General features: G+C 36.4%; 1 protein-coding gene across 6 annotated transcripts in view; it reads right to left on the reverse strand.

Annotated features, from left to right (window-relative positions):
* The window catches only part of arhgap42b (Rho GTPase activating protein 42b), a 125,147-nt gene that overhangs the window by 98,474 nt on the left and 14,529 nt on the right, over nt 1-12,144 (reverse strand). Inside the window, exon 1 of one of the 6 annotated variants that reach the window (XM_011482299.4) lies at nt 8,850-9,245. The exons of 4 other annotated variants lie outside the window; for them this stretch is intronic. In XM_011482299.4, coding sequence (XP_011480601.1) covers nt 8,850-9,003 — 154 coding nt within the window. In that variant the 5' untranslated portion in view covers nt 9,004-9,245. Of the gene's footprint in view, nt 1-8,849; nt 9,246-12,144 lie in introns of those variants that run through there. One more of the 6 variants, XM_011482296.4, reaches the window with a different exon arrangement.

The following is a 12,144-nucleotide window of genomic DNA, read 5'->3' on the forward strand; positions in this document are numbered from 1 at the left end:
GGGTGAGAGGGGCGTTTTTATATACATATATATATATTACTTTTAGAAGTCATTTGTTTACAATTTTGCTAATAAAAGAATGTCCACAATTGTTCCTATTGATGGGAGCAAATATAGAGTATGCAAGTACTTTATGCTAAAAAACTGTAAATATCTTGCATTCTTTCTCTCTCCTTGTAGGAGACCGACCCTTTCTGTTAAAGGACCAAACCAATCATCACTGCAAAGAGAAGACAAATAAAACCCACACTTTCCTTCAAACACTGCCCAAATTTGGTTATAAGAGCTGACTTTCCATTTAGTACTGGAGTGAATTTTAAGTGAAGTTTTGATATACCACCTAACAAAGAAATGCCTTGGGCTTGTTTCGATTTTTTCCATTCAAGAATATAAACGGCAGGCTGCCAGGGTAGACTAAGTTGGCTGTAATGTTCAATAAATTATGATGGCGAGAAAGTTTTCTGTCCAAAGATTGTATCATAATGTAAATATTTTTAGTGGTTCTAAATAAACCTGGTCATTTAACATCTATAAGAAGTAGAAAAAACAAATATTTATAAAGCATGGTTATCTTAAAAAGAAAAAAAGCTTGAATAAGTAACATAATGCATTAAGTTTTGCTGCAAATAAAAAGACCAAGGAACAGCAATTATTAGCAACATTATGTTAAACTAGTGATGATTTGTGTAAACAACATGCAGAACACAGCCTGAGATACACCTTTGGAGTGGAATGGAATTTTGGCACAAAGCATCTGCTCATGTTCCTCTCCACTATGAATCTTTTTGCTTTTATATCTGGTCTCAAGTAAATGTAGAATATAAAAACAAAAAACAAAAGCAGATTTATGGCCTTCATGTTTTTTCAGTGCACTATGCTCACACTGTAACACAACAGACACACAAACACGCAGATGCATTATCTGGTAGGAACATTTCCTACATTTTAGAAGCAGCTTCATGGTAAATCCAGCTCCATATTGAGTTTTGTTCCCTAACAGCATTTTACCTTTCCCTAAGAGAGTTTTATTTTCCAAGATGCCCTCTACAAAACGGTCTGTAAATATTTCCAGGCAATCACTGTCTGTCAAAAATAAACTGCATCCACTGCTGTCTAGTATCATATCCTCAGGGAATGAGAAATGGGTGCCTTATAGTGAGAATCCTGAGAGGTCCAGCACACACAGAGAATGAACGTTGCTGCCTGCTGCTGTGTTGCCTCCCTTGTGACCTGCTTGGTTTTGTAACATACGAGGGTTCCTTGATATGAGGGCTTCAGAACGGCCTTTTAGAAGAAATGTGTCAAGCAGAACTGAGATGCTTCTAAAAGGTGAAGCGTTTCAAACTGCTGCAGTCATACTCAGGCCCACAGCCAACTTGAATTCTTTACTTTTACATGTTTATTGTAAAAATATAGCTTAATAGAAAAATATTGAAGTCATCTTCATTCAAAAGGCAAAAAAACTGAAGCAAAGAGTTTTACAGCTGCAGGAATAATAAAAGCAGCAACTCAATAATCAGATCTTAAAAGCCAAAAATAAAAATAAAAAGCCTGAACATTTTTTGCAAACACTTTTAAACCACTGTGAATTAAAACTTTTGACTATGACGTTTTTGCTTTGATTTGTTCAAATCCCCCTTAAAAAACGAATACAAACATATAATGGTCTCAAAAAATATTGGAAATATTGGATTCTGTACCAGCACTGAAAAAGTTGAAAGAATATTCAACCCTAGGGATGAATAATTGAGGTTGAGAATTGATAGAATATACCTTCTATCAACTTTCTAAGTAGACTTATGAGACATATGCTAAATTCAGTTTATGTTCTGCCAACTCATAAACACAAGAAAAACACAAGAGAACACAAACAAAAACTCTCAAATAATAGTAAGAAATAAAAAAAACTCAAACTGCAGGAAGTTCTCGGAAAGTTGATAATATTAGTTATAAGGTTATTAACACTGGACTCTTATATTTTACTGTGTTATTTATTGTTTAGAATTCCCTATTATATATTCTTTCTTTTTTATAAAGCAATGGTAACAAATCAATCTATCCATTGTGGGATCAATGAAAGTTCTGTTCTTTTTCATTTTATTTTATTCTGATGAGACTATGTTGTATAGATGAAGTCTGAACATTTTACATGTTTCCAAAATGCAATAAAAAGGCTTCCACCCCATAATTTTATGATGACTCTAATTTGGATCAGCACCCAATATTTATGGGACCCTGGTTAGTATGGCCCGTCTCAGTGTTATTTACTGTAAGAGCTAATATGTGGTCATTAATCATTTGCCAGCCACAATTACTCTATTTTAACATAAATTTTCAAAGATGATTTCAGACAAAAACACACACAGGCACAGGATGCAGCCTTAGCTATGCAGTTTTCCACCATCAATAATCCAATCCAAGGCAATCAAGGCTCAAACCCCTCGCCGCTGTCTTAAATGTTTAGTACAATTTAGTGTGTTAAAGTCTTATTTAGTAAAAAATCCTTTGCTGCAGGCCCATGACACTAAGTGTCCTCAAAGCCATTGATAAAACATTCAGCAGGGCATGTCTGCTTAGCAGTGCTGCCATACTCACTTACAGAGCACTTTTCCAGTGAAACAGGCTGCAGAGACCAGGACACATAGAGAAACGATACTGTCAATAAAATAGCAGTGAGAGAGGATGACTTTGGACCAAAAATGTACTTCATGGTTTTGTAGAAAAATACTTAATCACAACTGTCCTTATGGCTAGATACGGGCTGTCTGCAGGAATAAAAAAATGGGCAACCTGTGTGGGTGATCTGGACGAAATATGAAGATCATAGACCGTATGGTGAGCCGTAGAGTAAAAATGTACATGCATGTTTCCTTAACAGCATGCTGCAAGCAAAAGGTCCTTATGTCCTTATGTTACATGCAAGGTAAAGCAAGGGTGAAGTAGGGGAGACGCAGGTGTGTCATATGAAGTATGGACTGCGAAAGGGGCCCTCGAGTGTTGCTCATGCAATAAATGCGAGCTCCTTGTGTGCAGCCTGGCTGTTAGAAACAAAGGAAACCAAACACTGAGAGGGTAGTTTGTATGGGCATCCTATAGGTACTCATATGTCACTTGGGATCAGTTATGGGCCAGTACTTTCACCTCACTAACAACTAGAATATGGCATGTGGGGACCGTACGACAACATCACCTGTACACCATAAGAGCAACTTACATTAACCTTGCAGATACTGCATGATACACATGATACATGTGACAATTGTATGTTCCGTTTTCACTATACCCCCCCCCCCCCCCCCCCCCCCCCCCCCCCCTAAGATGGCTGTAGAAGCCTCAAGGAAACTCCAAGACACACCTGCACTTCCATGAGGATGGAGCAGCTCCTCAACAACCCTCCACGGGACCGGTCCACAATGTGTGCCTAAGGCTAAACATACCCTCAGGCCCATGGTGGGTTTTGGTTAATCAATCTCAAAAATTGTATTTTCTCCTCATGTTCACTGTTTTTAAAGTAGGTTTTTATGTAAGTCCTTTAAATATATGAAATTCAATACACTGACACATTTTTCTATAAATAATCTTAGATATTCGAGGTAGTTAGTAAAATATTAACATGTAATAATTTGACACCCCAAATGTTTGCATCAAAATCTGTTTTGTCAAAAAAACGTTTCATCTTTTCCAACAATACCATTTATTTTTTACAAAACAAACTCCATAAGACCATCAAAGCTTGGTTGAATGTTTAAATTGACAAGAAGATAAATTAAAGGATGTCGGATAAATTACAAAATGCATAATCTGTATTTGTTAAGTATTCCCATTTCATGAAAAAATAGCAGAAGTCAATCCTTACCAAAGTTTGCCTGATTAGCCAGAGAGAAAAGCCAACAGTTTCAAGACTGTTTGTGAGAAGGATGTTTTAACTCCTTAACAAATTTTCTAAGACCCTCATGGAAAATTACAATTCTCCTTTTAGACATTTTATTGATCAGACATTTTTAGGGGGGATTTGGGTTAAAATCCTTCATCTCCACAGATGCAGATCAGAGGTTTTAGTTGTTGCTGATGAATAAAGTGCTACTTGTCCTTCGATAGACGAAAGTCTTTTTTGAATCCAGCTGACACAGGGTTAGGGTTAGGGTTAGGGGTTAGGGTTAGGGTTAAACCCTAGACCCTCATGGAAAACTACAATTCTCCTTCCAGACATTTTATTGATCAGACAGTTTTAGGGGGGATTTGGGCTAAAGTCCTTCATCTCCACAGATGCAGATCAGAGGTTTTAGTTGTTGCTAATGAATAAAGTGCTACTTGTCCTTTGATAGACGAAAGTCTTTTTTGAATCCAGCTGACACAGTGCAGCATAGACGGTCTTCCAGATGTATACATCCAGCTTTATGCTCACTAGTGCACATAAAGTCCTTTCTAACTAATCATCTTGATTTGTAAAATTCTACTGAGTTTTAGTCCACATTGACTTGTTTGCTTTTTTTGAACGGTATCCAAGTAGTAACATCCCAATACCTAGCGACAGCATGATGGCAGTGTCCTTTGAGAGTTTGGTTGCATGCTCTTTGTTTAACAAGTTACAAATGCCCTCAGTTCAGTTTTGCAATTGTTTCCTAAAATTCTTTTGACCTTCTTCTCCTCACACTTGCCTGAGTTACAGATTGTGACTTTTTCAAAAATGTCCCATCTCTTGACTTCTCCTGGGCTCCCATGTCAAGTCATTACCTCTTTCATCTAGAGTCAGTACTGTTGCCAAGCAACTACACAACTCACAGTGCTTGCGTCTGAGAACCGATCGTGCTGAAGCCTACCATAACGGCAACCAGGAAGACAGCGAGACAGAGAGCATAAATCTGGAAGGGGACACGCCGAAGACGCAAAGAAGGAACAAAGCAATAAGGGAGAGCAGATGGCACCAATAGACGAAGACTCATCAAGGGGCAGGGTGAGATCACGGAACAAGATGATTATTCGTCAGCCATGTTGAGGAAACAAGTGCAGTGAACTGTTGAGACACATGGAGATGCCATACTGCAACATTACATGTCTGAAAGTCCACAGCAGAAAAGAACCTGAATGGAAAGTTGTCAATCAAAACTCATACAGCACTGCTAGACTAACCCATACTGACACAAATAACAACATTATTGATTTATTAAAAATGTCCTCATAGACTACACTTATAAAAAAAACAGACAAACAAACTTTAGCAAGTGGGAACTGGAAAATATTTGAAGTCTAAAAGGTTAAAAAGTGTTATTTAAGAACTTAACCCACTTCTTGGTTTCAGTATTTCTACTTAAAATGTCAAAAAGTGATCCATGAGTGCGGAAAAGATGTAAAGAAGAACACAAAGTTGGTTGGTCAATTTAGAAGTTGTTCTTCCACATTATTGCTATGGCTACCTGTCTCCAGGTATTGATAAAAGGGGAAGAGATTAAAAAAAAATCAGAAAAAAGATCTGCATGATGGAGACGAGCCAATCAGAGAGTGATTGTAAGCAGCTATTTGTATGTTTTTCCAAGTCTTTGTCAAGCAAAACTCAGAAATGGAGCTCTTTTGAAGATTCAAAACTTCAAACCTGCATGGGGAAATTTAGTCTGGAAGATTGTTGTGCACAACACAAATTTACTTGACTTTTTTCCATCTAGTCCGTCTCGATCTGATCAGTTTTTTGAAACTCTTTCATCCAATCACTTAAAAGCGCTTAAAAGGGGACAAATTTGTATTATCATCATATTCTGCCTTCAGGTCAGGACTCTCAAACATCCCTCCTCCAGAGTTCTTATCTGGCCTTAAAAAAGAATCTCAAAGGTTTGACAAGTGAGCGTTAAATCCCCTTTTCCAAAAAAAAGAAAGTCAGGTTACAGTGACATCACATCTTGCTAACATGGAAAACCAGCTGTTTTTCTTGAACCTCAAACTTCTTAGCTTTTAAGTCATTGAATTCCAGCAAACACAATTTCGTTGTGGCGTAGCTGTTAGCATTCTCACCTCACAGCGAGAAGGTTTTGGTTCAAATCCTGGCTGGAACCTTCCTGTATGAGGTTTGCATGTTCTCCTCGAGCATGCGTAGGGTTCTATGGGTAACTCCGACCTCCTCCCCCAAAACATGCTTCATAGGTAAATTGGTAGCCCTAAAATGTCCATAGGGGTAAATGTGGGGGAGTATGGTTATGTGATGTAAGCCTGTGATAGACTGGCAACCTGTCAAGGTTGTACCCCAGCTTTGCTCAACAGCAGCCCTACTCAATACAAGAGTTACTTAGAAAACAAACAGTTGTTACAGTTGATACTTTCATTACGTTGGGACTTCCTCTGTTTGCATTTAATGTGATATCATTTATAAAATAACACCTATGGTTTTTCTTTGCAAATTGATGGAATAACTTGGTTGGTGGATATTTTTTTATCTACCAACCAACTTGGCTGGTGAGTCAAGATTTTGGTCTCAAACCGCACACTGCAAAATCAACTTCAAGGCTTTTGCTACCACAAATGCTCTGGCGAGTTCGTTCTAGTATTTCTCTTTATGAGATGCTCAAGCTGACGGTAGCTCACAAAACATCTGCTGCATTGCTCATTTTTACAGCTTGTATTTAGTTGAACTTTGTGTTAATGCCAATTTCCAAAGGAGACGCTAAAATAAAATAGTTTTTTGTTAAATTTATCATTTGTAGTTTTTTTAATTAATAAGAAAAAAAGGAAAATCATAAAATCCGGGAGGAAAAAAAAATCGTCTAAAATCGAAAATTGAATCTGGAATGAAAAAATCTGAGATTTTATTAATTGGCCATATCGTCCAGCTCTAGTTTGAGTCATGTTGGTGGTTCAGAATATGTCATGGATGCTGTGTGAGATTAATGCTCTCCGCTTTATCCATGTCTGTCGGTTCCACATTTATAAAAAAATAACAAATCTTTGACTTTTTGGTTTTATACCAGGGCTACACAATATGAGGATAACTTGCAATGTGCAATATTAATGAACAATATTGCATCCATAATATGACTTGCGATATATGAAAAAGTCATTTGGAGATCAGTTAGGATAACCAGAATTCATACTTAAGGCAGATTCAAGAGTTATAAGTGTGGTTTATGGTCTAAAAATGTGGGTAATTAGCTGAGATTTAATTTTGGTTAGTTAGATTTACAAATTTCAGCCTGAAATAGACCACAAATGGTAAAATAAACTGTGTGTAGATTTTCTTTTTGTTTTTTTAATTCAGTGCTGACATTACACAACCTACTAGCAGTACTAGGACATCCTGTAAGGTACAGGATGTCTTATTTTGAAAGGAAGTCTTGAACTTCTATCAAAACTCTCATATAGAGCATTTAAAAGAAAAAAAGGCTGATTTCTCTTTATGCCAAAAAACAACAGTTCATTTACATTTATCATATGGTAACAGTAACGCAAATACAAATCAGTGTTTGTAAGACTTTGTGTCTCCTACTGGGTCGGTCATTGAGAAATTTAAATGAGGAAAGTTACAGACCCCTTGTGTAAACATTTATCGCACTTTATGCCATCTTTTGCGATACATGTTTCACAATGATACATTTTCTATTTAGGCCTACTTTAAAGCAAAAGAAAAGAAGCTGTAGCTACACTGTGTTTTAGGTTTTTTAAGGTGTTTCCGTGTTCTGCTGTGACACGTCATATTAAACATGCGCCCAATTTACACGTCAAAGGATGTTTATCAGAGTACAATTTGTGGCTGGGGAAAGAAAACAACTAAACGTTAGTTATCTAAAGAAAGAAAAAAAACATTAGTGAGGAATTTGACCAAGGGAGCACAACCGTCGGCAAGAGAAGAGAAGTCAGCAAGAAAAAAATGATAGATTAAAAAACCTTCTGCTCAAAAAATAAGTAAAGTTGCAGCTTAATAGTCTACATTTCAGTCAACACCATCCACAGCATATTTTCTTAATAATACCAAAGAATTGCATCTATTTTTCTGCTTAAAATTTATTTCCAGAATCTAAAAATTTTTTTTTTTTTGGGGGGGAAAGCATAAATAACATGGACTATGGTTAAAGTGAGTATGACTGAATGGTAAAAAAAAAAAAGTGGGGAAAAGAGGCGATGACTTCTTACAGATAAGGCTGTTTTATAGTCAGGTTAAACTGTGGGGGGAAAAAAATGAATATGGAGCTGAGTGATGGGTTGTGCATGTCAAAGCACTGCTGTGCCCTTCCTATTCTACCCCAATGCAGCTGTTTTCCATATTTATTAGGTCTATATTTCTAATCTCTCGCCGTTTCTGACATTAGGAGATACCGCTCTGTTCCCCGCAGCCTTCCAGCTGCACGGGAAGTTTAATCTGCATGTTGGAATTTGAGGATGAACCCAGAATTAGAGGGGACAACGACCCATGACCAGGTGATGGAGCCGCCATTCCCAGGGTTCACGCAACCGTTGAAAAGGCTATATTTTCTCTTCCTCTGATGGGTGACCTCTGGAGGATGAAAGCATCTGTCATTAATGAAACTGAGCAACAACAATCCGAGCTGTAATGACGTCCATATGTCTGACTCTGGCCTTGTGACTGCAGACAGCTGAGTAAATCCATACATCTCACATGTGAGTCTGGATCTGTTCTTTACTTTAGGATCTGTAAAAACAAGCCCCTGAACATGTATAGTGCGGGCAGGGGGGGCACAAAGACAAACAGATGTCCTGGAATCACAACCACCTCCACATAATTAATTATTTATGCTTTGTGTCTGGATTAAAGCTCCTCAGCAGCAGCAGCAGCAGCAGCAGCATCAGTGACTGGAGTAACCGGTACGTGAACGCACCACACAGGCGGTCTGTGAAGAAGAAGTACTCACTCTTGAGCGCGGTGATGAGCAGATTTCCATCCTTAATAAGCTCCTTGATGAACTTATTGGTCCTTTCCAGCCCGATTTCGTGACATTTTAGGCGCTCTCTGAAGTCCGGGCTGTCCAGGAAAGAGTCGCTGAACTCCAAAGTGGGGAGTCCCATTGTCCCTCAAAGGTGAACTTCGCTTTTTTGTTGTTTTTTTTAAACACTCAAAACTTTTTAAAAGTTTCACCGTTTCATCCCGGAGCTCCGCCGTGAACTTCTGCCAGGCTTTCTTCCTACCTCCCTTCGGTCATCACTTCCGCTTTGAGATTTTTGGGCTTTTTTACGACAACTTTTCCCTCCCAGCTTGTGGGCGCGTGACTCCTGCTGGTTACTGGTGGATATTTTCAGCACCTGAACTGTTCACCTCTCACGCGCTGCTGTTTTTAGCCCGCCTGGCCATACGTTTCCGATCTTGGTCAAAAGAAATGTTCACTTCTTAAAGTTTAGTGTGACACTTGCGCCATTTCATTTTTATTTTTTAAAACTTAAGCACACCATAAGATTAAGTTTGTTGTGTAGAAAGGAAATATTCCCAAATAACCTACAATATGGAAACATTTTTAAATATTAATAACTGTATCTTTTGCAAAGACTCCTTAATCTGTACTTCAATTTTTCTATAACTGTGGATTGTCTATAAATTATGTTTCACCCCGTGGTAAAGCTATAGAAAAATAAACGTTTATTTAAACAAGTATACTTGAGTATAAGTATAGCAAGTATGCTATAGACCATGTAGTGAAGAGAGTATACTAACTGAATACTTCTTCAGACTTAATTCAAATGTTTTAAGTTTAAACTAGATAGTACATAAGAAATAAACTTCAAGTATACTGCATCACTAGTAAAGACAAAGTAAGCTTTACTTGTACTTTCCAATAGACTACTTTAAGGGAATTTAAAGTTAAGAATCCCCAAATCTTTCTTTTGAGTTCTGGGACCAGTTGGAACGATTCATAAATAGTACATTTAAAAGGAATAGCAACATAAACTTCAAACACATCATTTAGCTTAGTATTGATGATGAAAACACAGAAAATACTGTTAAATTATTACTTCTTCACACTAAATTTGAATCTGCATACTGTAGTACACTTGAGATCAAGTATTATTTAGCATATGTATAGGTAGAGTGCTTATAGACCATGTATACATATGTAGTGTTGGAAGTATACTAAAATAATACTTCCCTACACTTTGGAACATTTTAATTTCACAATGTAAAATATAACAAAAAGTACATTTCTAGTGTACTTCCTGACCTTCAGTGTAGACTACTTGTAGTACACTTAAATAAATTACTTTTTGCTGAGGAAAATGACAATGAATAATCCTTGAGTCCTTTTTATGAGCTCTGAAACCAGTAGTAATAATTAATAAATAGTAAATTAAAGATTGATAGTGTCATAAACTTAAAATATATAGTAATTTGTTTTGGTTTTGAAAATGAAAATGTAAAAATACTATTAATTTATTACTTTTTCAAACTAAATTTGAAGAAGGAAAAATGATTACACTAGAAGTTTACTTTATTAAGTATTCTTGAGTGAGTGTAGTGCAAGAAGCATATTAAATAAATACCTTTCTGATTATATTAAAACATTTAAAAATTACAATGTATATAGTAAATAAATGGTAGACTTCAAGTACGCTGCCTCACCTTTATTATAGACTAAGCATACTTTTACTGCACTTAAATGGGCTAGTTTTTGCTATGGAAAATAAAGAGCAAGAACATTTTCTATGTATTACTGCATTTTATTGCTTTTATGATACTCCTAAGAATATTTATGCTTCCAAAGCTTTTTATAAAGTGGAACTTGGTACTTCTCTTTTTGATGAGTATTATTACTTTTGTTATTTATTTTATGTTTTTCTCTATTCACTATTTGTTAACTTATCATTGCTTATAAATATCCTGTTCTTAACTATTCTGTGTAGAAAATGTCATGGTCATTGCTTTATCTTGGATGCACGTGTCTATATATTCTGTAAAAGGGTTTAATATTCAATAAAGTTTTAAAAAAAAGGAGGGGGGGGGGGTCAGTGTATATAAACTTTCTCTTCATCACAGTTTCATCACAGTTTTTTTTTTTTACATTGTGTCAACTTCAAACATGATTAATATATGTACCAGTGTTGATGTTGCCATCTGCTTTACTGCTTTTATCAAGTCTTTCGGTGTATTTACTTTTTACACAGACACAATTTTCTAAGCTTTTCTGTCCCTTTGTTTGTTCCTCCTCCAATTATCTACGGTAATTTTATTCTGTTTTTGTTTTTACCTATAAATTAAAGTTGGTACACAGTCCCATTTCTTTGTGCTAATAAGTAGTGGGTGGTAAATTGGCACACATGTCTAATTTCTTTTTATAAAGCATTTTGGGATGCAACGTTTTAAAATAGCTGTATAAATAAAGTTGACAGGTTGATTGGCCTTTTTTTCAAGCTTTTTTGGACTTTACTTTGTTTTGTACAGTTTTTCTGCTCTTATTGTTTCAAATTGTAAGTATTTATTTACTTTTAAGAGTTTTAATTTGTAGGATTTAGCGTGTATATTACTATTGAAAATGGTTTACATTTAAAAATGTTTTGTGGTTTCTGGTTGGATGCCCTTGCTGTGACTTTTTGCCTAAAGCCACCTAGAAAATCTAGCAGGACCCACGTCCTTAAGGCTGAACATGCAGCCTTAAGGCTAAGAACAGGGTTGTTCAATGCTCCTCACCACTTCCTAGAGCAGCAAAAGTGCCCATGGGCAAGGCACTTAACACCCTAGCTTTTTCACTGAGACAGATTATGGTGTGTTCAGCCCACAGAGAGATCAAAAGCAGAGCAAAGGACTCTGAATACTGAAAACGGATGTGCAAAAGTGTTCAACTCCAAATTAAAACAGAGCCATCATTTGTTTTCAATGTAAAACAGCAAAATGAACAAAGTAAACAATTAGGCACTTTATGTAATTGTTTTATTGTTTATACATCTCTTTATTTAAATATTTCTTATAATAGCTCATTTTTAAGGCCTGATCTTATTTATACAATTTCATAAGGCTTATTTTCTAAAGTTCTGTGCTGAAATGACAAGCAAAATTTCTGGAATTAGTAGGCAAGTGATATGAGGGGATTTGACTTAATACCTATGTAAACGGAGGAAATTAAACTAGAGTCTAATTGAAGTCGGGAATTTGTCACATTCTCCTCGTGCATCAGGGAGGATTGCGGAGAAAAAAAATGTCACACAACAAATGCTGCTGCATAA

Source organism: Oryzias latipes, chromosome 13 (assembly GCF_053564925.1).
Source record: "Oryzias latipes strain Hd-rR chromosome 13, Olatipes_Hd-rR_3.1".
NCBI classification, from domain to species: Eukaryota; Metazoa; Chordata; class Actinopteri; order Beloniformes; family Adrianichthyidae; genus Oryzias; species Oryzias latipes.